The following is a 27,869-nucleotide window of genomic DNA, read 5'->3' on the forward strand; positions in this document are numbered from 1 at the left end:
TTTATAGTCTGACCCATTGGGCTTCAGTCATGTCATCTACAGGTTTTAGGAAGAGGGACGTGCCAACCCCAGAGCCACATGCTTGGGCTGTAGGAGGTAAAAATAATACAGTGGACTTGACTGTGTGCATTCGTTCAGTTTCTGAAGTGCTTGTATATTTAGTGGTTGTGAAGCAACTTTAGCTATGGAGAGCAAGGCTGTTAAATTGGAACTTCGTTTTAAGATGTTGATTTTAAGTAACCACTAATTATAGTAGAAAAGATCACTAATGATATGTACAGTATAATAAAATGAAAATAATGAGAAGGGCGTGGCTAGATTGCAGCAGCATTTTTTATCATTATATTAGGGGGTATTGATCCCTTAAGTGCTCTTCTCTGTATATGTTGGGGAAATCCCATTTCCTTTCACATTGAAGATGCCTATGGGAAAAAAAGCTTCTGCTTGCTTTTGCCAGTTGCACATTTATTCACTTGACAGATTGCCATGAAACTGTTTTGAAGGATGAGACATGTTACTTGGATTAAATGACTGAATTAAATCTAGATTGTACTTTTTACTTTCTACAACATTGCCAGAACTGAGAGAGCAGTTACCTTATCATGGGTATATGTCTTGTTGAATTTGTGATTAGGGTTAAATTTATCAATTCATCCATTTTCTTATATATGAGACAATCACAATCATCTCATCTGCAAGAAAATGGATGGATGGATTGTTAAATTTATTCCAAATGCAGAATGTTTTGATTATCTATTTGATAGTTTCTACTGATGATCTGAAGACTCTAATATTCCAGACCTACATTTTATCACCCAGACAATAAATGAAAGACTAAATATATGTGTTAATCACATCTGAAGATATTCAGTACCATACATTTAAGTTTTATGACTCCATTATACTCACTTAGCAATTAAACGAACCTTTAAAGTAGTTATAAATAATGTATATAAAATAATGGCATATAACACAATTATTTTTCCTGCATACCCGTCTAAGTCCCACAGAACATGAGCTGTCCATCGAATGTACGCTTTCTTCATCTTGTTCTTTCCAGTCATTCTTAAAGAAAATCTCACCGGAAGTCGGCAGTGATAGACTTTCCGGCTCGATGTCCGCCCCTTAATTACCATCGAAGAAGAAGCCGATCCGGAAGTAGTGGAAAAAAAGATGAGAACGAAGATGCGTATGACCACTTAAGAGCTAGGAAACACATCTAATAACGGTAGGTTTTATGCTTAACGACGCTGTAAACATGTTTTTTTAACAGGTGACACCGTTTAATGTTTGTTCATAACCCGACATTCCTGATGACGCGGTCAGCGATACCGTTTGCTAGCCGCTAAACTTGCTCAGCCGTTTGCACGACGAGTTCGCGTTTAGTGTCAAAATCTGGATGCTGACTTCATTCTGAAACTCTTGTATTTGTGTTCTTTAGTCAAATGGCTCCTAGCCAGACTTAACGCTGATGGCGGCGGAGCTCAGGCCTGTGGCTTGTGTTGAACAGCTACTCCGCCATTAAGTGTTAAGAAACGACCTTCCACAGCAGGTGGACGCTTGGCTGACTGAGTGGGTTTTTTTATGGTCAAGGTCCACTTCTACTGATTTGATATTGCGCAAGATGAGTTTGTACTCTTTGAGTTTGATGGTCTCATCTTGTATTACTACCCTGCTGATCATATAACTTGCTGCTTTAAATTATTCAAAATCCAGGGACGTTGACCCACAGTAGCATTCATTGTGTTCATCCATCCGAGTAAGATCTTCTATGGATTAACTAGTGGACAGTCTTTACCCACCGGTGTCATCGAGAACTGTGCTTGCCTTGCTTTCGAGATGCTGCCCAGCTCTGGTGAGAAGCCCCAACAACATCTTTTGCATCGGAACTTGGAGACGTTTTCGAGAGGTTTTGCATTCTCGTGAAATCATTTTGTACTTCTCGTACACGCAGACCTACAACTATACATAATAAGAATTCCATGTCCGTATTTTGTGATGTAGCTTTTCAAAATCAAGACCACAAAAGATTACACTAGTGATCTAGCAAATATGCATTGAACAAGTGTTAAATGCAGTATTCGGCAGTACAAAGACATTAAAAGCAGTCCAAACTTTTTTGTTCTTCAGGTCATCAAATGCTGACTGTCTATAGTTAAGGCTGGTGTGAACTGTGTAGGTTTAAGTCAAACAGGCCTGTGCCATTATCGTAGTGCAACCATTTCAAAAAATAGCAGTATGATGGCATTTTTGACTCCACTCCTGAATGATTTTTTTTCAAGTTTTAGTTTTTGGTCCCAGAAAAAGCCATTTTCTCATGTAAACAGATGGCTAAAATACAATGTAAGGTTTTTTGGAGGGGAGAAATAACTTTTGTGTAACCATTTCCTGTCGCTACATTCACATTGGTAGGAAGTTTCTGTTTTGTTTTTGTTTTTTTTGCTTTCGTGATTCTCTTTGTTGTTTTTTTATGTAATAAAAACACTATCACCACTTAGGGTACCAAATGTATCATAAAAGTGAGACTACAAAAAAATTACAAACCATAGGGTAAGCAGTATCATTATGAACAGAAATTGACGTAAACCATTTTGAAATTAACTATGCATAGTTCCATATCACATTTTCCTTATAAAGCCTCGCTATTCACACCATGACTTCTTCACGAGTTCCGTAATCCCCATGGTCAGACGTAATCACAGAGAAAATACTACCCAGACCATCCTAGGAAAGGAATATGGTACCAAAAGAGCAGGAGAAAGAGCCTTTTTCTAAATAATACTCATTCAATATCATGTCTAAGTGAGGGGACCATAATTTAAAAAATCTTCCCATATACATTAACTATTGCCCTATTAAACCTTGATGGTAATGGTGGAGGAAATCTCAACTATTATAATTTTCAAGATGCTAGTTTTACCTTATAAAGATAGTTCTACCATTATCCAGCTGTGTAAAGTACTTTCATTTATTTTTTTATTTTTTTGAGAAAGTGACAGTAGGTTCAATATTATTCCTTGGAAATCAGATTGAGTATAATAATAAACATTGTCTTCCCCCAGTGAAACCCACCTGATCTTGGTGCATAAGACTGGGCAAGTGTTTCTCTAGTCTCAAAGCAAGAACTTCAGCCAATATTCTGGCATCTACGTGAAACCAGTTAATAACTTCCACATTGCTGTGGGTGTGTGCCTTTTATGTATAAGTGTGATCACAGAAGTGAGTGCATCTGGAAAAACTCAATGGCTTTTGTGTTAAGATGTCAGAATGCTTTTTTTAACCACCATAATTCAGGTCCCTTTTGCCTTTAACATGGGTAGTGATTGAATGGATATATTGATTTGTTGTCCCCAAAGAAGTAGTTGAATTTACTAATTTCTAGAGAAAAATTCATTTTTCTTACATTGTTAATAATAATAGCAACAAAATGAATTGTTGTGCTGTTGTACTGTGGTATTTTTGAAGATATGCCATGAAAACGTCACGTTGTTGCAAATGCATTCTATGCAGCTGCTAACAAAATCAATAAAGAATGAGTTTCTTAAACTTTACGTATGATCTGTTAGTTTCAAACTGCAAACGTTGTCACCAAAAATTGCCATACTTATTTTTTTTCTCTTTACCTATGCTTCATTGGTTTGCTCCCTCTGTTTTTTAATAGTGAAGACCTGGAAATGAAATAGGGGATGGTGTGGACCATTCAAGCCAACCCTCCAGATGATGATTGGTACCCATCCGAGAAGCTGACATCCATTCCTGTTCAATGAACTTTTGTTTTGTTTAACTTTTTTTGAACTGCTCAGCTTTTCATATTTATCAGAACATTGTTGCTCTTCTGTTAATCAAGTGACCCGCTGAGCCCTCTATTTTGAGGGCTCTCAAGGAACTTCTGATTAACCAGCAAGCTGCATCCTTGCAGGTTGTTCACTTCAATGCTCAGCTACAACTGATGTAGATAAACAATATTCTTGACTGTTGGCACCGAAGCCCAAGACAACAAGCGTTTGTTCCCGTCAATTCCCTGACTGCTGCAACCATCAATGACTTTAACCTCCTGAATATTGCAAAACGCAATGTCTCATCCTATGTATAATCCCTGGGACTCTGGGAATCAAAATCCGACAAAGGGACAGTATTCCCTATCCAGTATACAGACTGGGATGGACCCAAACAGGTCAACTCCCCATCCTGGACCAGGCTCAAGCTTCAGGTCCTCTGGTGTGTCCTCTGTCAGTCCAGCCAACTCTGTAGCCAGGCACCCATCAATGATGTCTCAGTCAGTGAACTACAGGCTTCCACAAAGTAGGGCAAAAATAGATGAAGAGATAAAAAGAGATGTAGATAGGCATATTAGCAGAGCCAGAGAGGAGGACAGTGGTCGTGCTAAACAAATGCATCAAGCTACAGACCTGGGCAATTACTGTACCAGCTCACAAAGAGATGACTTTCGCTCCATGCACACCGGAATGGCTTCGTATCCAATGTCGTCAAACTCTGCTTCTCAAGGACAGAGACACTCAAACACGGTTAATGACAGTACCTCCTTGGACTGGTTAATGCAGAACAGAAGGCCCACTGCTGATGACTCCAAATTTTATTCATCACCTGCTTCATCTGGCTACGCACTTGGTGGTGAAAGCAGACTAAACCCCAGTGACAAACATGAAATGCAGTCCATTCCAGGGTTGGGTGATTATGATTTTACACCACCGGTCCAACCTGCTGCCTCTACAGAGGCCAGTCGACCCAAGTACACTTCTGAATCAGCTGCTAACATCCTTATGCGCTTTGGGCTTGAAAAAGATGACTTGGAACATCTCATCTCCTATCCTGAAGACCAGATTACTCCTGCTAACCTCCCGTTCATTTTACGTCAAATTCGCATTCAGAAGACCAAGAACACGACACCAGTAGTTCAGCCAAAACCCTACCCCGAACCCCAACCCACTGGAACCATGAGGGGAACGGACAGTCACATTTCGAATTCTCCTAGATTGGAAGGGAAGCCGCAGCCGGAAATGAAATCGGCTGTGCAACCAAGTAAAGTGATTGATTATGGACATACTGGAAAATATACTGGAGGGGTTGGAAATGAAAGCGGAAAGACCAGTCACAGGACTGTTGGAAGTGGAAGTATGTTGTTGGACACTTTTGAATCCCTCAAAAAAAAATCAGAAGTGAAAAGCACTGTTGTGGGTCCTTCACCTGACCAGGTGGGTACTGTGTCCAGTCATAGCTTTTCATACTCTTCAGGACTGAGTTCTGTGACTCCACCAAGCCACGATCAAACCAAACATTCGCAGATCCAATCAAATCTGACCTCCCGAATAGTCGCTCCTTTCCCTCTGCCAGGGAAAGACACAGACATCAGAGTTTACAAGTCTGAGGCCTCCAAACTTGCTCCATTGAAACAACAAGAAACGGATCGCCAATCAGTATCAGAAACTCAATCCCAGTGCAGTCAGTTCCACGCTGAAGGTTCCAGCCGATCTGGCTTTGTGGTAGTGGACATTAAATACAATACCAAGAATCTGAGCGTAACTCCAAGTCAGGGGTCAAATACTGCCAAGGAGATAAAACAGCAAGAGTCCCAGGAGAAAAAAAAGCAGCCACTGATGCAAAAATCAGACCAAGACAAGCAGAAGACACAGAACCAGCCAGTGCCACAGCTAGGAAAAGTATCTTGGCCTCCATTTCTTTCCTCCACACCACCAGCCCCCCCTGCTCCTGTTACCCCCAGCATCACAAATGTATTGCAGGCCAACAAACCTTCGAAATTTAGCCCATGCGGTCCTCGTTCTGTTACTGTTCATCCAGCCGTCCCTCAGATGGCCCCGTCCCTGATGAACTTCAATCAGCTACTGCAGGCAACTGGCAGCAAACAGCCTAAAGGGACTGTGCCACCTTCCAAGAGTCTGCCCACACTGGCCATGATGCAAGACTATGCAGCGACCTCACCCAGAGTCCTTCCACATACCTGTTCTCTCTGTAAAAAAGAATGTGCTGATATGAAGGTGAGTGGAAATTTTCAGTCTGTTATGTCTCCCTTTAAAATGTTTTTTTTTTTCTTTTATGGGGCTGTACTGAATTACCCCCCCCCCCCAAAAAAAAAATTGTATGTTTATGTTTTTAATCCTCTTGGGGGGAAGAAAAATAATTGTTCTTTTTGAATACATGCTTGAACAATAAATCAAATATTTTTTGTATGTTGAAACACTGGGTGGATGTCAGATACCCAGGAATCCTGGACATGCAATTTCCTCCGGGATTAATAAAGTATCTATCTATTTCATTGCGAGAAGGCTTGCAACGACATCTCAGCAAGTCCACATATCTGTGCTGGAAGCCAGGTCTCCACAGACTGAACTACTGTTGGCACAAAGGAAATCCTTTTCAAGCCTGTTTGATATGAAGTATTTCTTGAAATTTTCGTGCTTTGCCTTTTACTTAGAAGGAATAGCTTAGTAATGTGTGCCCACATTGAAGCTGTGCTGTTTCGTGACAATCTTTCAAGGCAAACACAGTGATTCCAACCATGTTTTTTACCAAACCAATTTGGTTACAATGGCAGATTTACACATCAGTTGGCTGACCTTACATCACTGAGAACATCATTGTGCCCTAAAAAATGACATCATTGGTGTGTACCAGCTTTTTGTCAGATTTGCTTTGCGTATTGATGTGATTGTCCCATAGATAGATATAAAACGACGGGCATCTGCAGCTACTCTGACAACCAGGGCCACTGAGGACACGATGATGAAGACTCTGCAAACCTTGAAGGATGATGAAGAAGGCTTCCCTTCTGCTGGCACTAGTTTTTGTTCCACAGTGTATATTTATGTGGACTATTTTCTTTCACCATTTTCACATTTACATTTTATGACCTTGGCTGATGATCATCACCAAAGACTGAAGAACCAGACATCGCTCAAGAACACCTTTTTTGTGAATTTATTTTGTTTGATAAATAGCTGCTGTGCAAGAACCCAGTTCTAATCATAAAGAAATGCAAAGTTATATTTCTTGTCCACGTCATGTTTTCGTAATGAAGAAATCCATGATTGTAAAATAACTTTCTATTCACTGCTATTGTCTCAACTCTTCACTTGGAATAAAGTTAGTTCTGTCTTTTCCTGAATCACAACTTTTAACTGAAGATTGAACATGAGAGATTTTGCTATTGGCACAAGAACTGTAATATATATTTAAGGCTGGTGTAATTTTGAAAAAATTTAAGTGTGTGTTTCACAAAAAATTACAATGGAGTCATTGGAAAAAGCTATTTTAATGTGGTTTAACTTACTGATCTGTGGTGTTCTTCCTGCTAGGACTGGATAACTCACCAGAACAGCAGCCTTCACCTTGACAACTGCAAATCACTGCGATCACGGTTTGTCCATTTCTCTATTCTTGTGCCCTATAAATGTTAATTAAAAAAATAAACAAGTGATCATTGTCTTCTTATAAACAGTTTTAACTATATTGCTAAAACTGTTTAGAAGACTCAGCACCTGACTGAAACCTGGAAAATTTTTCAGTCCAGTGTGTCTTGTCAAAATCAAATGCATATCTTGACAACTTTTTGTTTGGTGGCAAAAGAATTTCCTCATTGTTGGATTAACTTGTTCCCCAAATATATTATTGGAAGACAGCACTGATCAATTTAGGCTCACTACATTAGACAGCACAATATATATATTGATATAAATTGAAACAGTGTGTTAATGGAATCAGCAGCCTATAAATGCAATAATTGCAAGGTAATTGTTGCTGTTGACTCTGTTATAACTCTGTAAAGCTTCCAGAGTGTATACTTTAAATATATAATCTAAAATTTTATTTGAACAGGGAAAGCAGGTCGACTACAGTAATGACTGATTTAGTTAACATAGCAGACACATCTCAACAGTGTATTTTTTTCGGACATGTTAATATAGCAGACTTCACACCTTCATCTCATTTACAACATCAACAACAAAATCTGGAAAAAAAGGGCTGACGGTAGAAGTCAAGAGGCTTGTGAATTCCCGTCCCCCAGAATCAACAATCATCTCATTAAAATATGTAATCAACAAACTCAGACGTTAAAGGTTTTCAACCAGCTCATACATTGAATTTTGACAGACGTTCATACCCTTATCCACTTCCAGATATTAGCCTTTTACCTTAGAGCATAACCATGTTTACATTCTTCGTAGGAACACAAGGTTTGTTAACATCATAGTCAAAACTAGACGTGTTGTCGATCAGTCCATTCTTCTTCAGTTGTTGAGCTTTTTTGGCGATATCAGCATTCTTTTTAGTGAGATTAACATTAATGTAGACATTTTTTCCTTTCAGTTTGAAGTCTTGTTTTGGAAGAGCAATTTTGTGTTTATGATTGTTGAATTTTATCAACACTGCAGGTGGTCTCCTACCTCCAGATGGTAATGGGTAACATGTCTCAATCTGGTCCGGATCTATAGTTATCTCCAGATCCCTCAGTTGAGAACTCACTTGTTGCTCCAGAGATTCGATGTCAGCGCTGTCCAAAGCATTTCTGTAATTCTTTGGCGTAATTTTTATTCCAGTGATGATCACATCCTTTATACGAACGCATTGTTCAAAATCATCCATTCTTTGTTGTCCCTGTTCCAAGACAACAATTTTTCGGTCTTTTTCCTCCACGTCTTTCTGCATTTTCTTCATTTCGACCTTCATTTCTTCCAAGGCGTCTAGCACCAGTTTTAGCTTTTTTTTCCCAACTTTTTATCAAATTCACTCCCTAACTTATCAAAATTGCTTTTTAACTCACTCTTTAATTCTTTCATAAAGAGTATGAAAGAGTATCCTCCAATTTTCCTTTTCCTTTCGTCATTTTGCAGAGAATAAGTGAGTCAGTCTGGGTATGAGTTAGAGAGATAGCGACAACAGGAGACAGAAGAAAGATGTCTGTTCCCGTTGAGAGCACTGACTTGAATTTAGTGGTACAATTTTATTTTTGATCAGGTCAATATGTAAGGGAAATCAAACAAAGTGGAATGGAGTGCTGCATTCATTCCTCATTCATTTCTCAACTGGAAAACTATTAAAATTATACTTCTGAAGCTTATGACGTCATTGTTCTTCACATTGACTCCTGTGGTGGTTTTATAGTTATTGTACTCTACCATTAGAACATGGCTTAGACACAACCACATGGTAATCTTTATAATGACAATTTTTCCCAGTGAAGACACCTTTGGATTTGTTGAAGTTGGCTTTGTCATATGTTCTCAAACTCACTCCTCTTTCTACAGATACCCAGAGTGGAATGGTGAGGTAACACTTGGGCCCAGGTACATTTTTAAAAAATCTTACAGGTTAACTCACCCATTTTTTTAATTGAGCTTTTATATTTTGATATCCAATTAAAAGTGTAAACAATTAGTAGAATTTCGACAATCAAATTTAATTATTATTGCTAGATTGGGATAAAAATTTCATTTGTTCTTTCATCAGGTCTCCAGCTCGTTCTTACTCTTCGTGGTATGAACGCTCATCGTCGTCACGCTATCGGTCTGCTTCAAGGAGCCCCGATAGGCAGTTGTTTTCAGGCAGAGACGATAGACGATACTCACCAAGGAGTGATGATGAGAGACGATCAACATCGAGGAGGAGCCGTGAGAGACGATCATCACCGAGGAGGAGCCGTGAGAGACGATCATCACCAAGGAGGAGCCGTGAGAGACGATCATCACCAAGGAGAAGTCGAGAGAGAAGATCACCCCCAAGGAGGAGCCGAGAGAGACGATTGTCCCCACAGAGAAGCCGAGAGACACGATTGTCTCCACAGAGGAACCGAGAGAGACGCTTGTCCCCACAGAGAAGCCGAGAGACACGATTGTCTCCACAGAGAAGCCGAGAGACACGATCATCTCCAAGAAGAAGCTGTGAGAGACGATCTTCACCAAAGAGACACCTTGAGAGACAACCATCACACAGAAGGAGCCATGAGAGAAGATGTCCACCAAGTGGCAGGAGGCACTCACCGTCAAGTAGTGATGAGAGTCGATCATCTGCAGACGAGCCAGATCCTCAACGAAAGATGTCTAGCTCCCCAGAGACACTGGCTAAGAAATTACTGGAGACATCAGGTTTGATAAATTAAAACATTTTGAGAGTTCTACAACCAAAGTAAAGAAAGTTATTGAATGGATCTTTGCCTTTTATGTAGTAAACATTGTCCACATTGTGATGTGGGAAAATAGTCTCTGTTTTGGGTGAAGTAAACATTGGAATTTTATCACTGTTGATCAAATAATCCATACTAGCCAAATACATGAATCTGGGAATGTGCATCCAGAATTTTTCTGAATTGTCCTGTACAAATTTACTCTTTACAACTATGACAAAAGGCATTTTGTTGAACAAATTCTTCATCTCTGTCCCTGTAGCTGTCCAGTCTCTTGCTAAAAAGTCTGACCTGCAGGCTGTGGTTAAAACTCTAGCTCCTGCATTACTGGCTGAACTAGCCAAGATGAAGTCCCAGTCAGGCTCTTCTTCTTCCCCCTCAGCAAAGAAGGATTTGACCTCAAAATCCACAAAAACAAAGCCCAGCCTCCAGAAAGAGGCAAGTGTGTTTGTGTACTACAGGCAGTTGAATCCAAGGCAACAATGAAAATGATGCTATTTTTTATGAATACTGAATTTCATCGAAGTTTGTGTTTTTCTGTCTACCTTTGTTCAGGCTGGTAAATCGTCACCTTCGACCGTGGTGAGACTAGAAGGGATTGGTAAATGTATCTCACATAGTGATGTGGTTACTGCTGTGGAGCAGTACAGCAAGACCAAGTCTGTTGTTCTGTTTCGGTCCAAACTGCAGGTATGTATAGAGGGCTGTGTGTGTGTGTGTGTGTGTGTGTGTGTGTGTGTGTGTTTTCACTACACAAGCCTATAATTTGATAATGATTTTCGGTTCAATTTGACATATACTGTATTACTGTACTTTTTTGCCTGAATGAGATTCAAATTGGCTGGGGTGGAATTAAAAAAAAATTAAATTGATGTCACACTATTTCACAATGTTATCAAAAGCTTGTCTCTATTTCTCAATTGATAGAAAAGTCAGTTTTCATTTCCATCTAACAGGTTTTAAGATCGATCCACATCAGCACAAAAACAAAATCCTTTTTTGAGGTCATCTTACTTTTTACTTAAATAGATGAATAAGTTCCATGTTGGATTTAGAAAAAAGATAATTGGCCTGGAGTTGTCTTGAAATCATAACCTGACAAAATTAGCGACAGTTCCGAGTTTTCAAAATGTTATTTTTTGGGCGTACGTGATTAAAAAATGTATATCCTGTTGTTTTGATCCCCACGGGTTTGTTTGGACACATGTAGGCAGTTGTCTACTTTAAGACAGCAGAAGATGCAAAGAAATTGAAGTGTGTCAAGAGCTTTGAGGTGAAAGGATTGCCAGTGTCTGTTATTCCAGATAAGGTATGACACCTTATTCCTTATGATTTCTCTCCCAGATTACTGAAAAATGTTAACATTTCTCTGCTCAAACTTAATCTAAAATAACAAATTACATTATGTGTTTACAGGAGATCATTTCTATGGAGAAAAAGAAACTGCACCAGGAGTAAGACATTTTTTTACAAAGATATAAAAATGTTTTTAACTGTTTCTTCTGAAATTAGCTTTTGTCTGGGAAAAAGTTCCTTTCATTGAGTTTTGGGATCATTTAAACACAAATCATATGCATAAAGATGTAAAAAAGTTTACCCAGTATCATGTAGAAAAACAGAATATTGCAAATGTGAAATTAACTTTTTAGTTTCTTAATATTTGCCATGGTCATTCTTTTTTTTTTTTATAGTAAACCTTCCACATCCAGTGTCTCCAAGCCTGAAACCTCTAAATCAACAACTGCTGCCTGTCCAAAAAAGGTTCTTCTCCCTACATATAAAAGGCCTTTATTCTCTGGCAAAACAAAAGGTATTTGTGCCTCTCAAAAGGTTGGAGCTAAGGTCTCTGTTAAATGTCCAGGGACTGCCACTAAGCCCAAAGTCCTAATGTCCAAATCAAAAAACATCTCAACAAAGCAGGTGGATAAAACTACAAAAGCAGGGACGTTTCCTGTTACGAAGGCTGAAAAGAAGCAAAGCACATCCTCTGAATCTAAGTCAGAAACTCATCCTGTTGCTGGTCAGTCCAAACAAAAACCTACAGCTGAGACTTCAGTTACCAGTGTTACACAATCTGTGGTGGAGATAAAAGCAACAGAAGCCACTTCAACGACACAGAAACCCAAAATTACAGAAGACAAGTTGACTGCAGCAGGAGCAGTGACAACAGAAACTGTTGAAGGAAGAGGGGCTTCCAAAACTACAGCTTCACAAAGTCTCCATGGTGTTGAGGATTTCAAATCTGAAGAAGCTGAAACAAAGATTGAAAAGGCAGTTCTTACACAAGAAGACAAAGCGGAGTTTGAAACCTCAAATATGATCAGTTTTAAACCTCAGCATCAATCAGAACTGGAGGAAGATGCTGAAGAGCTTCAACCAATGCAGTTTGAGGAAACGGTACCTGAAGCCACGGAGCCCATGGAGGTTGACATTCGTGCTGATGTCAAAGGGGAGGAACTGAAAACTACCGAGGCTTTACCAAAAGATTTGTCCCACCCCCTTGGTGAGAGTCAGACACCAAGGAGTTTGTTTGAAACCCACCCAGAAGACACAAAAACAATAAAACAAGGTATGTGAGGAAGAAGTCTGTAGAAATATGACATTGTGGTGTTCAGGGGTAAAAATACAAAATGCTGTGTTTTGTTGTTAAACAAAAAGCCAAGTCTTAAACAGCAGTCTTGATTTTAAACTAGTCAATTGAAGTTATGAGTAATGAAATAAAATTTTAGGTTTGGTGTCATCTGATGTGTGAAGAACAGAAAGACAAACTTGTGAGGGAAAAAAAGCATTGACAGTATTTAAATTTGATGTTTTGAAGATGTTATGACATCAGTGACGACACAAGCTGATCCGTCAGTCAGGAATCCATCCGTCACCGTTGTGAGCCGACATCAAGCAGCTGCATCCACGTCGTCTGAACCCAGGCCTAAAAGCAGCCGTCTGACGATTGGAGAGATGGTGGAGAAACACATGACTATTAAAAGACTAGGTAAGAAGTCTTTTAAAGAAAACGTGAAAGTTCACAACCATTTGCATGGAGTTTATTTACATTTCCTTTTTCCCTTTCAGTGTGCATCAACTTGAAAACCTGCTTTACACCAAAGGTAAGATCACTTGTATTAATCACCATGATTTACAGTTGTTTGTGTGTTGACAAACATATTGAATGAAGAAAATGTTCATAATTTCTCCACTCTTCATCTGTTACAACAAACTAACCTACACCCTTTTTTATTTTACTGCTTCACTTTAAATGTTTTCAGTTTCTAAGTCATGGTCCCCGAGTTTGTAATGTGCTGGTGACTGGTTTACCTCCATATTATGATGGCTGCTACACAGAGAAGGACATAGTCAAAATGCTCATCCCGTTGGGGTTTGAAAGTCACACTCGAGCTATTTATGTTGTTCCTCAAATGTGTATGGTAGGTATAATGTTATCAATCTTTATTATTTGGTTCCTCATGAATGATTCTGTTTGTGCTCCTAGTCTGTAAGATGTAATGTTCCTGAAAAAGTACTTAAAACAAGGAAGTTAAACTATAAAGACATTTGTGTGTGACTTATTGCACAGGCTTTGGTCCAGATTCCAAAACCAAAGTTTGTCCAGTACCTAAAGCAAGAAGCCAGGAGAAAGAACATCTTGAAATTCAAAGATCATAAAATCAAGTTCCGTGTACTCAAGAATGACATAGACATGACCCAGGTAAGCAGATCAGAGCTGTTTTTATCGGCGGGATTTTTTATTTAATTTATATTGTTTTGGTCACCAGTTTGAAATAAATTGCCTGAAAACATTCCTGGATTATATTTTCTCTAGAAACGTGTTGGTCGTGTTGTTTATGCTGCCAGAAGAACTAAACATTGAATCTCAGGCGTGTTGGACTTTTTTAACACTGTCTCTTGTGATGTTTTGATTCTAGAGAGGGATGTACATGTCTTTCATGAAGCTAATGAATTCTGTAAGTAATGCACGTAATCCTGATAATCCATTCATGATATTCCCCTTGCCATGGAAAAGCTGGGCTTTAGTCAACGAATGTTGTCTTTGTGCAGCCTGTGATTCGTCTAGGATTCAAATTAGTCATCATCAAGAACATTTCACCAAGTGAGATTGAGACCCTCAGGGAAATGGTGAAGAAAAAATGTCGCATCAAGAACTTCCTACCACTCCTGAACAAGGTAGAAACAAGCATACATAAAGCTGGAAGAGAACATATGAAATGAACTTTCTTTAGTCTCTCACATCTAACACATGCTTCTGTATGACAGGTTTATATAGAATTCAAGACCTCTTGGGACGCTGATCAGTTTGGACTTCTGTGCAATCTCCTTCCCCAAAACCGTAGTTGTGGAGTCTTCAGGCTGAGACCAGAAAAATATTTTAAATCCATTGGTAAGTAGTCTTGGTCCTGCAATTGAAAATATTTAGACTCAGTTAAAATGAAGGGACATGCCATTATAAACGCAATGTTTGCGTGCGTCCTTGCATCTTTGACGCACATATTTTAACAGGGATGCACAATCATCTGACGTGCGTCCCTGGGACTCAAGCTTTTACATCTTCTTTTCCTTTCGGCTTTTCCCTTCAGGGGTCGCCACAGCGAATCAGTTGCCTCCATCTAACCCTGTCTTCTGCATCCTCTTCTCTCACACCAACTACCTTCATGTCCTCTTTCACTACATCCATAAACCTCCTCTTTGGTCTTCCTCTAGGCCTCCTGCCTGGCAGTTCAAAACTCAGTATCCTTCTACCAATATATTCACTGTCTCTCCTCTGGACATGTCCAAACCATCTCAGTCTGGCCTCTCTGACTTTATCTCCAAAACCTCTGCTGTCCCTCTGATGTACTCATTCCTGATCCTATCTATCCTGATAATTGCCAAAGAGAACCTCAGCATCTTCATCTCTGCTACCTCCAGCTCTGTCTCCTGTCTTTTCCTCAGTGACACTGTCTCTAGACCAAACAACATCGCTGGTCTCACCACAGTTTTGTACACCTTTCCCTTAATTTTAGCTGAAACTCTTCTATCACACATCACACTTGACACTTTCCTCCACCCGTTCCATCCTGCCTGTACACGCTTCTTCACCTCTTTTCCACACTCTCCATTGCTCTGGACTGTTGACCCTAAGTACTTCAAATCCTCCACCTTCTTGATCTCTTCTCCCTGTAACCTCACTCTTCCACTTGGGTCCCTCTCATTCACACACATGTACTCTGTCTTACTGCGTCTAACCTTCATTCCTCTCCTTTCCAGGACAAACCTCCACCTCTCTACCTTCTCCTCCACCTGTTCCCTGCTCTCACTACAGATCACAATGTCGTTTGCAAACATCATAGTCCATGGAGATTCCTGTCTAACCTCGTCTGTCAGCCTGTCCATCACCATAGCAAAAAAGGCCTTCTCTGTAGTTCTCTGTCAACATCCTCAAAGCAAATACTTTTTGCATGTAACCATACTGCTGCTCACAAATGCTCACTTCTGCCCTTAGTCTAGCTTCCACTAGTCTTTCCCATTACTTTATTGTATGGCTCATCAGCTTTATTCCTCTGTAGTTGCCACAACTCTGCACATCTCCCTTCTTCTTAAAAATGGGCACCAGCACACTTCTCCTCCATTCCTCAGGCATCTTCTCACTATCTAAAATCCTGTTGAACAACCCAGTCAGAAACTCTACTGCCACCTCTCCTAGACACTTTCAAACCTCTACAGGTATATCATCAGTACCGACTGCCTTTCCATTCTTCATCCTCTTCAATGCCCTCCTCACTTCATCCTGACTAATCTTTGGACGCAAGCTTTACATACTAACAATAAAAAAAATCTGTACTTAATATACTGTAATATTGGGAAAAATGCACCTCCAACAAAAGTATTCACAATTTTTCCATTTTTCAATTAAATTTCGAATCCGGAAATCACCATTATGTTTTGATCGAGAAACTCATGAGACTCACCTGCGTGATTCTGCCATATCTTCCTATGAAGAACACACACAAACAGTGTGCTCTAACACAGTGGTCCCCAACCCCTGGGTCGCGGACCAGTACCGGTCCGTGGGCCGTTTGGTACTGGGCCGCACAGAAAGAGAAAATAATTTACATTACTTCCATTTTTTAAATTTCTGTCTGAAAGATATTTATTTTGAAAAATTTCCCAATTCTCTGTTACATCCATCTACGTCAGTGGTCCCAAACCACCGGGTCGCGAACCGGCACCAAATCGCGGAGTAGACCGAACGTCCGGAACACACTTCGGGTGTCATTGTCTCCCGTTACCCCTAGATCAGCGGTCCCCCACCACTAATTCTCATTATTTTACTTATTATTATTTGATTGACTTGTCCACCCTTTTATTGGAAATGATCAGTATTTCTCCTACGTTGAATGCACTGATTGTATGTCGCTATATTTCAAAATAAACCTCATCAGTGCAGTCACTTGAATCGAGTTTTTAATATAATTATTTCTTAAGATTATTTAGTTTACAGAAATGTTGATTGTCAATTTATTACAAAAAAGGTTGTTTACTGTCTGTTGATGTCTGCATTTTACATTAAACCACTGCGGAGGATTTATTATTAGATTACAGCTGTCTTGGCGTCATTAACTATTATCGAGCAAATGAAGACTGGTCCGTGAAAATATCGTCTTAGATGAAACCGGTCCGTGGCGCAAAAAAGGTTGGAGACCGCTGCTCTAACACACAAACATTGGTGCATCATAAACTGCCGCAACTTCTCCGTCTCCCTCTGATTCTCCATCCTCTGTTCCGTACTGGATCAGTGCTGTCCCGTTTACTGTAGGGACGTATCTACAGTATGTAAACTACATTAATTCCTTTAATTGTCAATTTAAAAGTCCTAAAGCTACATACCTAATTAATTTACAAGGAACGTTATTAACCGGTTCGGGAACTATATTTTTTTTGTTCTAACCGGTTCAAGAACATCAGTTCATGGGTGGGACCTAAAACCAGGAACGTTATAATTCTATTTCTGTTCGGAACAAACCGTTTGCCAAAAAATTCTGGTTCAAAACCCTGCAGTTAACAACCAAGAACAGAGCAGCGTATTCTACATGAACCAGGGAGCGCATTAAACAGTTTCTCTTTAGATGTGTAGCTGGAACGATATTTTGAAACATGCCATCCCTTTTACTGACAAGTGTTGCTGTCATTATTTTCTATCAAATGTGGGGTTTAGACAGGGAGGGCTACAGTGCAGCAAAGTCACAGAAATTGTCAGAAACTGCCAACAAATATGAAAAAATAACACAAATGATTCGAAAGCAGTTACATTTGTCCGAAGAATTAAGTTTCGAATCTTTTTCAAACATGTCGGCTAAAGAAGCAAACAAGGTAGATGGTAGATGGCAGGTAGATGGAAATTAAGATAGGTCAACAGAGCAAAGCCATCCATTGTTAAAAATGATAGCATTCCAAATCTGACAAATCTGTATCACTGTTTTTTCTCTTTCAACATATTCAAAATGAAATAGGTCTTTGTTTGTTTGTGGTTTTTTGCAGCATATCCAGCTCGTGGAAAAGCTTCAGGCGGTAAAGATGTTGCTACAAAGCGTTACCCTTCAGCAAAAGCCATTCAACGGGAAAGCACCGCACCATTTTGGATAACTATAACAACATTTCCTTACTTATACCCTACTACATTTCCTTGTTTCATCAACCCCAGTAAGATATTTTTTTACCTTAAAAGGTTTTATGCTGCCAAATTTCCACGTCAGATTATTGATGAGATGTTTGTTTCTGTTCACTTTTAACTCCAAGATAACCTGATGGTCAACGGAGAGAAGGACATGGAGGTGGGCCCATTTCTTTCTGTAACTTCACCCTATTTGTTTTTTTTTTTCTGCTCAGATTTGTGGTTTTGAATGTCAAGAACGTCTTTTTAGAAATTGTAGTAAACGATGGAGGTATGATGGAATTGGTTTCAGCCTGTTCATGTTGCTGTGCTGCTCTCCGTCCCCTCAGTTAGCTCTCTAATCATATCTGAACATGAAACAGAAAGTACTGATTTTTGGTTGCACGTTGACTGAATGTTCTGACTTCCTGCCTACCAAATGTGAATAATGCAGTTGACTTGAACCAAATTTGCTTCAATTAAATTTTTGTCCTTGAATGTTGTTTATTATAGGAGGCCAACCGTATTGGCTCCAAGATCCCCACAATCATGTTGACTGGTTTTACCAATGGATTGCTCAAGCATAAGGATGTGGTCAAGCTACTGAGGCCATATTTTCCCAAACACAACCTTGACTTCCTGTACTACAACGTGTTGGTCTTTTCACTACAAAGGAGGGTAAGAAAGAGAACTCAAAAACTGTTTGAGGAACAAACATCATGGGAATTAAGTGTTATTAGAAGGCTGTATTGTTTGAACTTAGATGTTTTCTACACTGACCTTTCTGTTTCACCCACAGGCCTTTGTGTTTTTCACCGACTGGACTTCATGCTGCAATTTTGTCAGAGATCACATCTCAAAACCAGTTTCTGTCAGAAACTGCACTCTCACAGTCCACTTTGTGTTGGAAGACATGAGTCCTGTGTCCAGTGAGGTACAGCTGTTCCAGGATCAAGATGGGATGAGGAAATTGATTGGAATCAGCAGCTTATTTCTATTAAATTATGAGACATGACTAGTTGGACCATTTGAGTAAAATGTGGTGAAATAATGTAAAAAAAATGGAGCTGTGTTCTGACAGCATCTCTTACAATTCATAACTATAACTATTAAAATCCACCTGTGGTGTTTAACATCAGCATTTTGCTTTAAAGTCTATGGTGAAGAGTATTTGGGGGTTGTGCATGATGAAATGTTGCAGAACTGATGCTACTCTATGTCTATGTCAAAGGAATAAACTTGAAGTCTTTTTGCAGGAAATGGTGTATAGAACTGCCATGAAGTGGACCTCTCCTGTATGTCATTTCTCCTCAGTGTAAATCTTTGGCCAAGAGGAAAAATCTGTGTCTGTTATAATACCGTTTCTCCCCATACAGGAGTTTCCAGTGTCTCTCCCAGAGACCCTGGAGGATCGGTTGCTGTGTGTGGAGGTTTCTGTGATGTTTGTGGGCCTCATCAGGACGGTCATGACAATGATAGGCTCCTTGGCAACATTTGTCAACTTCCTGCCGATGACTAATAGGGTATAACATCACAATACTAACTGCTGTACTTGTTACAATTAATGGTTAAGACTTATTTTATTGTCTGTTGTCTAAATCATAAGTTTTATTTGTCATTGAAAACTAAATGTCTGCTTGTTCAAGAAGGAAGTTGCTTTGCAGGTGGTCAATTCAAGATTAGAGACATTTTAGATTAAGCTACATAATTATCTGGTTCCTCATTCTAATCCATCCACCCGTCTTCTGCAGCTTATCCTGATCATGGAATTATTCTTTTAGAAATGTAGTGCAATATAACTTCATTAGAAAACTGGTTCCTTATCTAGTATTAAAAGTTTTAAAAAGTGCATTTTGGTAGAAAAGTCCTGGTTTATGGTGTGAAGGTTATCACCCTGAATCTGGGGTTCTGGCCCTTAATGGTATTTGGATTCAGAAGATTTTACAACTCTAAAGTAGTTGTTCATATTTGGTGTTCTGTACAATTACTTTGTATAAAAGATTCCACAGCCCTCAGTATCTGACGCAACCAGCAGAACGTTGCAGAAATAATACGAATGACAAATAAAACTTTTGGTTTTGGTGCATTTTAAACACAGACGACTAAAGGTGTTGTTGACAACTGACTTGTTTTTTTTTTGGTGATCATTTCCTTCACTTCCTCTCCACTGTCTCTACCTCAGATATATGTGGAGATGGCGGACTCCAGTGGCATCACTCAGGTGATGGAAAAAATACAAGAAAGAGCTCAAAAGCATTGTCTTTGGTACGCACACATTTGCTGAACCATTCAGAGTCTGATTGAATTAGATTCATGATTCATCCTAGAGGTGTCTCTGCAAAAAGTTTGTGTAGAAGCCAGTAACTGTCTGTGTTTCTTGATCATCTTTCATTAAACATAAGCTACTTTTTCTCTGTCTCTAGGAATAATGTTCTACACATTGATACGTGAGTATATGGTTTGAAAATTTCTATTAAATTTATTTTTTTTCGGACATGTTAATATAACAGACTTCACACCTTCATCACATTTACAACATCAACAACATCCGAAAAAAAAGGGCTGACGGGTAGAAGCCAAGAGGCTTGTGAATTCCCGTCCCCCAGAATCAACAATCATCTCATTAAAATATGTAATCAACAAACTCGGACATAAGTTTTCAACCAGCTCATACATTGATTTTTGACAGACGTTCATACCCTTATACACTTCCAGATATTAGCCTTTTACCTTAGAGCATAACCATGTTTACATTCTTCCTAGGAACACAAGGTTTGTTAACATCATAGTCAAAACTAGACGTGTTGTCAATCAGTCCATTCTTCTTCAGTTGTTGAGCTTTTTTGGCGATATCAGCATTCTTTTTAGTGAGATTAACATTAATGTAGACATTTTTTCCTTTCAGTTTGAAGTCTTGTTTCGGAAGAGCAATTTTGTGTTTGATTGTTGAATTTTATCAACACTGCAGGTGGTCTCCTACCTCCAGATGGTAATGGGTAACATGTCTCAATCTGGTCCGGATCTATAGTTATCTCCAGATCCCTCAGTTGAGAACTCACTTGTTGCTCCAGAGATTCGATGTCAGTGTTGTATTCAGTTCCCTCTCCTCTGCCACAGCAATTCTGTAAATCCTCAGTTTAATTTTGACTCCAGTGATGATCACACTTATATGAATGCTTTGTTCCAAATCATCCATTCTTTGTTGTCCCTGTTCCAAGACAACAATTCTTCGGTCTTTTTCATCCATGTCTTTCTGCATTTTCTGCATTTCGTCCTTCATTTCTTCCATGGCATCTAGCACCGGTTTTAGCTTTTCGTCCAACTTTTTATCAGAGTCACTCCTTAACTTATCAAAGTCACTCCCTAACTTATCAAAATTGCTCTTTAACTCACTCTTTAATTCTTTCATAGAGACCATCTGGTCTTTAGTATCCTCCGATTTTCCTTTTCCTTTCATCATTGTGCAGAGAATAAGTGAGAGTCTGTCTGGGTATGAGTTAGAGAGATAGCGACAACAGGAGACAGAAGAAAGACGTCTGCTCCCATTGACAACTGGAAGAACTTTAGTCATTAAAGTGAAACTGAAATGGATCTGACATCCAGCAAAAATCCAATCTTGAACCTGACATTTTGGTGTAAAAGATGCCTTAAGTATAATAACGTCCAGCTCAGTTATTTTTTTTTTGAAAAAACTGAACCACTTTAAAATTGTATGTTATTTTCTAAGAATAAATCCGCTTCCATTTTCAAATTCTGATTATTTTTGTTTTTTAATTGTAGTTTGAAGAGTCTAAAAGAGAGACTACAGCATAAAAGGGAGCAGGAAACCCAGCCTTCTGTTACCTCTGAACAGAGAGCTGCTGCCTCAAGCAATGTAGCTGGAGGTGTGGATGCTGAGAAACCAGGTCCAGAGATCTCAATGGAACCAACTGCTGATCCTAAACAGAACTCTTCAGGTCTTCCTCACGTTGATGACAGTATTTTGAAAATGATCACAGAAGCAGTTCGCCAGCACAGACTCACCCAACAGACCACACCTCCGACTGCAGGGATAGCGGTGAGAAGTTGCATGGTTTTTGAACCATTGTCTACACACAGTTACACAAATATGAAAAAAACAACCTGCTGACGTTCACCATTACTGCCGTTCTTCCTACTGTTTCCATTAGAGCCCCAGTGTATACAACAGAAGCTCTAAAACTGTAAAGGCCAGAGTCATGCCTAAAAGAAAGGTAAATTCAGTTGTTCATGAAGGCATCACATTCACCACCTATGACCCTGAACCCTGATGCTAACCCTAAATTAAAACATCTATTTCTATCATTATCAATAAGCTAACTGATTGATGTCTTCATTCTCCTCCAACCAGGATCAGGATTTTACAGATGACGTGGTTACTTCAGAAATTGCCACCCTTTTTGAGGAGCACAAATTCAACATGGAAGACTTTGTCACAGTTGATGAAGTTGTTGATGAAGAGATAAGCTCAGAGCCCTATAATTCTTCATCTTCGTCCAAAGTGGGAGGAAAGACACAAAGGTCTTGTGTGTCTAAAACCAAACAAATGTCGACAAGGTCTTCAAAAAATTACCCAAGCACCTCCTCATCCAAGTCAGCTAAAGCCTCTAATTCTGAGTTCCCAAATAAGACACTAAACTCATCTCTGCCCACCCAATCTGTTACTATACCCTCATCCACTGACAGTGTCTGTAAGTCACCCTCTTCTTCTCCACTCTCTACTGAAACCTCTTCCTCTCTTGTTTCAAAGACAAAGAACATGACAAAATCTAAAGGCAAAGCTTCAAACACTGCATCATCAGGTTTTGATACCTGCTCATCAGCGTCAACTATTGACCCATCATTAGAGACACAAGTGGAGCCTGTTGGAGAAAGTACAATAGACACGGAGAGCACAGTGACAGAGTCTGACCACAAAGTGTCAGCAGAGGGCATTGTTGGACGAACTGCGTCAGGAATAAAAAGAGACACATCCTCAGAGATGCAGCAACTTCCACAGGGTCTTGATGCACCTCTGAGCCACGCCCAAATTCTGGACATTGATGATGATGCAGGGGATGACCCGATGAAACTGAAAGAGGAAGGGCAAGACAATGATGCTGACAGACACACACAGGAAGAGGAAGATGATGAAAACTACAAAATCCTTGATTCCATTGATGTTCAAACAGATGAACAGATGGAGGATGGCAGCTCAGATGTCCAGCAAACTGGACCAGAGGAAGACCAGACTTTGCAAGTCTTGGACAGAGTTAATGATGAAGACAAAGTTGGTCCAGAAGAATTTAGTGAAATGGAAATTGACGGCACATTCCAAGTATTGGACTGTCTCACTGAAGATCAAGCTACTACAGATGAAGTCAGTGCCCTGGTCCAGGATGATTGTTCCTCCACGCTAAAGTTACTGACTGGAGAAGCTACAGTTCCTGTCTGTGATGCATCTGATGAAAGATCAGCAGGTTCACTAGATCAAGAGATGCATAAAAATGATTCACAACTTTTGGGTTCAGGTAGCAAACAAGTTTCAAATGGTAAGAGAGGTGGGAAGAAAACCCCCCAGAAAGAAGAGGCCAAAGGGAAAGCGCCTTCGACAGAATCACACCAAGATCTGAAACATCCTGATGGACAAATCTCAAATGAAGACCAGCCCCTTGAAGACCATGACGAAAAATTAAAAGATCTCAACAGTGTTTTCACTGAACAAGGAACCTTTGAGATTTTGGATTCAGTTGATGAAATTGCAACAAAACATGAGAACCAAAAACCTGAAACTCCTAGTTGCCAGATATCTGACGAAAATGTTACGTCCATCGCCAAAGACGCCTCACAGCTAACAGACTCTTTGGAAACTCATCCACCTGCTACAGAAACTGAGTCACAGTCTGATGGCAAGGGGGAAAAGGCCAAGAAAAGGGAGACAACCATTAGAAATGATAGACCATCAAGGAGGATCACATCCTCCAAAAATGAAGAGAATAATTCAGGTAAAAAACAGGACAAGGCAGCAATAAAAATGGACCCCACAACAGACGGTGGTAAAAAAGGCACAGAGACTATGGACGAGATGGTTTTTGAAATAGTAGACTCAGTTGAAGATGAATCAGTTGTAGATACCTCCACTACCACAGAAGTATCTGGTAGGAGAAGGAGTGCAAGGGGCAAGAAGGATGAGAAAATGACATCAAATCTCACAAACATACCTGACAAACCTGTCAAGGACGAGGAAGCTATTTATAAGATTTTAGACTCTGTTGAGGATGAAACTGCAGATGAACCAACAATCACAACAAGATCTGCCGGAGGAAAGAAAGGAAAAATGAAGAAGACAGTCGCTCCGAAAAAAGCCATTCCAACAAGGAGGGCCACTTCTGCTCGGATACAGGAGCAAAACAAGGAACAAACGAAGAATGAAGACGCTGAAGTAACAAATGAAAGCCCAAACAGGAGTGGAATCATTGAAACAGAGGCTGGTGAGGAGGATTCTACTTACAAAATATTGGACTGCGTAGAAGAAGTCGGTAAGAATAACCGACCAGCAACGGGCCAAAAAAGAAAAAGGGGGAGACCAAAGAAATCGACTAAAAAAGCCAAACAAGATAATGCAGCATCAAAACAAGTGGAGAATGATGCATCGAAAACTGTGACTGATGAAGAGGCAACCTATCACATTCTTGACTCTGTGGAGGACGAGACTGTTGAAGGTCAGTCCCCTGCAGGGCAGTCGCAGAATTCGAAAGAGGAGAGCAGCTGTAAAATAGAAGATGAGAAAACCGAGCACAGCTCGTCTGTTATGGACTCGACCAAAAAAGAGGAGGAGGAAGAGCCCGTGTATGAGATCATAGACTCTCTGGAAGATGAAGAAGAGCTGACAAAAGTTGAGGTTTCCAGTGAGAGACAGAAAAAAGACATAGATGACTATAAGATAGTTGACAATTTAGAACCTGATGATATGTCTGCTGCAGAAGAGTCAGTTACAGGGAAGGAAGCGAGACCATCTGAAGCAAACTTTAATAATGACAGCAAATCAAAAATCTCCCTGGAGGAGGTAACGAAATCGAGCTCACCTGAGGAAACTGACGAAACCGGCGCACTGATCAGCTTGGATGAAGTAAGCGATGAGGAGGAGAACTACCCTGATGACACAGCTGAGGAGGAAGAGCTGCGAAAGAGAGAAGCCACCGCTAAAAAGAAGCGGTTCACCAAGGTACAGAAAGGGAGGAAAACCAGTGAGAAGGGAAGGAAGAGCTGCAGGAGCAAGGGAGGAATGAGGTGGGACAAGGAGATGGAAGATGAGGAGAAGGTGGAGGTCGACTCCAAGGAGCTGGTGACTCTGGACGAGGTGGGGGCAGACGAGCCCGGAGAAGAAGGAGTGCAGGAAATCCGAGAGAAGGACGGGGAGATCATGGAGGGGGAGCTGCAGACACTGGTCACTCTGGACGAGTTTGTAGAGGAGGAGGAGGAAACGTTCGAACAAACTACCCTAGAGACCCGCCCCCCCAGCCAGGACGACGAATCAGTGGATTCCTTTAACCCCGAGGTAAATATCCACAGACGGACAAGTCAGTATTTTCCTTGGGTATCCATCGGCTCAACTCACCACGTCTCTTTATTTTCCATAATGTTCCTGTGGTCTAATCTGAAGAACCAGATTAGAAAACTTCAGTCTGAGTGTCCCATCTTTGCGTGGGATTTCTATCACGTTATTGTTTAAAATATTTTGCTTAAAAGAAAAGTGTAAATCTCAAATGGTGAAACACTGGTTATTTTTATTTTTTTAGACCTTGGTGACTTTAGATGAAGCAGGCAGTGATGAGGAAGAGAAGCAAGACGAAAACAAACAGGAGGATGAATCAGGTGTGTATTATTTAGTAAAAGAAATCCATTCCAGACCCTCCATTCCAGCCATTGTTTTCAAAAAAGAATGGTGATACTATATTAAGTAGTAATATTGTATCCAAATTATAGTAGGTCAAAGTTTGGTTATTCAAAATGAGACATTTGTCAACTAGTGACATTGGGTTTGTACGATATTTATATTATCTGTGTTATAAATGTAGATTTATGGCGTCTTCCTAGAACAATGTTAAGCCTGCATGTTAAAGTTGTGTTTTTACGCCATCTCAAAAGCATTTTTAAGAGATGTTGTAACAAACTTTCTTTTGAGATTTTTTGTTTTCATGTTTCTGTCCTCCTCTAGAGGAAATTATGAACTTTGTGACAGTGGATGAATTGACAGAAGAGGAGGAGATGAAGGAAGTTGTAACATCCACTGCAAAAAGGCGACCCAAGAGGAGAGGGAGACAGACCCTAGGTGACACAGAATTACGTCTGCATCTTTATTACATGTCATAACCTTTACTTTCTAGATGAATAAAAGGAAAATTGTTACATTAATACTTAGCGTCAGTGTTTCCCAGTTATTTAGCTTTAACGTTTAGTTCAGTAAGGGCATTAATTGTCAGTTTTCCTCTCATTTATTTCCTCAAATATGTCAATTGTCTTTTACTCCAGTGAGGAAATCTACCGGCAGGAAAGTTTTTACTAAACAGGAGAGAAAAGAAAAGGAACCGACTGATATACCGCCTCCAACTTCACCCGGTGCTTCAGTGTTATTGGACAAAGATCTGCCTTCATGTGACGACCAGCTGGAGGTCTTGAAGAAAGAGGTGGAGGTGGAAGCAGCAACTAAAGCCAACATCGATTCTTCCTCTTCAAATTGGCCGGCAGAGCTTGAGACAGTGGAGGGATGTATGGAGGAAGGATGGAGCAGGACAGACATTAAAGGTGAAGAGAGGATAAACCAAGACCGGTGTTTACAGAAATAGACATTTTGTTTCAGATTGTTTCTGCCGTTCTTGCATTTCAGCCCAGATTGAAGGAAGCAGATCTCATCTTACCTGTTTGCCAGAATCTGAACAATTCACTGATCCTTTCTTTTTCCTGTGTAGTTTGTAGTAAGTGGAGGAGGGATCTCATGGGACCCCAGGCAAAGCGATCTCGTTCTGAGTCTCCTTCTGTCACTGCTGACTTCAGATTGCCGCCATTCAAACCCAACAACCCCCTCGGTAACACACATTAATCTTTAAAAAAAAAGAACGACAGGAGAAATGTTTTATTACACTTTTGACTTTCATTTTCTTTGTCTCCATCTTCAGGTCAGGAGTTTGTGGTGCCCAAATCAGGATATTTCTGTAACCTTTGCTCTGTTTTCTACCTGATGGAGAACACTGCCAAAAACGTTCACTGCAGCAGCCAGAAACATTACGACAATCTGCAGGTACACACAACAACTTCCACTAAATATCACCGTACAAATTCATAGATCTCACTTTATGTTCTGTCACTTCTTTTGTTTCAGAAACACTATGAGAGACTTGAAAAGAAACCTTGCAGTTCTAAAGGCTCCACTTCTGATTGATACTGACGTCTTTTGATTTTATTGTTAAAAATGAACTGTGAAGGTTGAAGGTTTTCATAATTTTGCAAATTACTGTAAAATTAAAAAAATGGTAATTATCATAAGTGACTGATTTAGTTTTACTTTTAACTCATCGGGGTTAATCCTGAGAATTTATGTTCACCATTAATTCTTGTCATCATGTGGATACCAACTAAATGTTCAAAGCTGATGCCATATTGCAAAATACATGTGCACAAAATTAAATGTAGAAAACTTATTCTGATTTACAAATTTATTACCATCACTCAGTGACTTTCATCCAGAGTGTCTCAACATCAGGTACCAGAGTCAACTCATCATCAAGCAAATGTCCACTCAGCTATTTTTTTCCAATCAGTATCTTGTTTTTGAGTTCTCTAATACTATGTAAACGTGTACAATTTATTTGACGAAAAATTGTCATGTCAGCCACAAATGCGACAAACAAAAGGTCCAAGCTGGGATGCGGGCGCAGGAAAGACAATCGAAAGGTGGTGATAAGTTGCGTTTTTCTTTGCCACTTGTAACTGTACTGTTGCTGTCACATTCTGTAGTTTTTGTTGTCCAGACTTTAATAAAATAATTTCACATTTATATCGAGTGTCAATATTGTC

General features: G+C 39.8%; 1 protein-coding gene across 1 annotated transcript; it reads left to right on the plus strand.

Moving 5' to 3' along the window:
* Positions 1–1,146: 1,146 nt before the first annotated feature.
* Positions 1,147–27,849, plus strand: LOC137590300 (uncharacterized). Its single transcript, XM_068307827.1, has 34 exons — positions 1,147–1,228; positions 3,662–6,014; positions 7,332–7,393; positions 9,282–9,320; positions 9,484–10,118; positions 10,419–10,594; positions 10,712–10,846; positions 11,367–11,465; positions 11,573–11,610; positions 11,848–12,725; positions 12,975–13,145; positions 13,226–13,260; positions 13,420–13,578; positions 13,728–13,859; positions 14,077–14,115; positions 14,210–14,335; positions 14,426–14,549; positions 17,687–17,848; positions 17,945–17,979; positions 18,312–18,476; positions 18,598–18,732; positions 19,055–19,093; positions 19,175–19,321; positions 19,981–20,063; positions 20,222–20,245; positions 21,579–21,855; positions 21,968–22,030; positions 22,168–25,353; positions 25,595–25,670; positions 26,014–26,127; positions 26,328–26,600; positions 26,765–26,881; positions 26,972–27,093; positions 27,175–27,849. The coding sequence occupies exons 2-34, from the start codon at positions 4,074–4,076 to the stop codon at positions 27,232–27,234; spliced, it is 9,867 nt and encodes a 3,288-aa protein (XP_068163928.1). The 5' UTR covers positions 1,147–1,228; positions 3,662–4,073; the 3' UTR covers positions 27,235–27,849.
* The last annotated feature ends 20 nt before the right edge of the window (positions 27,850–27,869 follow it).

This window comes from Antennarius striatus, chromosome 23, assembly GCF_040054535.1.
Source record: "Antennarius striatus isolate MH-2024 chromosome 23, ASM4005453v1, whole genome shotgun sequence".
Taxonomy (NCBI): Eukaryota; Metazoa; Chordata; class Actinopteri; order Lophiiformes; family Antennariidae; genus Antennarius; species Antennarius striatus.

Bases quoted from the DNA above. Each gene is read 5' to 3' on its own strand.
- LOC137590300 (XM_068307827.1), top strand. From the start codon at position 4,074: ATGTCTCATCCTATGTATAATCCCTGGGACTCTGGGAATCAAAATCCG. The intron at 13,261-13,419 runs GTAAGATCACTT...AAATGTTTTCAG, and splicing joins AAACCTGCTTTACACCAAAG to TTTCTAAGTCATGGTCCCCG. The intron at 19,094-19,174 runs GTATGTCATTTC...CTCCCCATACAG, and splicing joins CCATGAAGTGGACCTCTCCT to GAGTTTCCAGTGTCTCTCCC.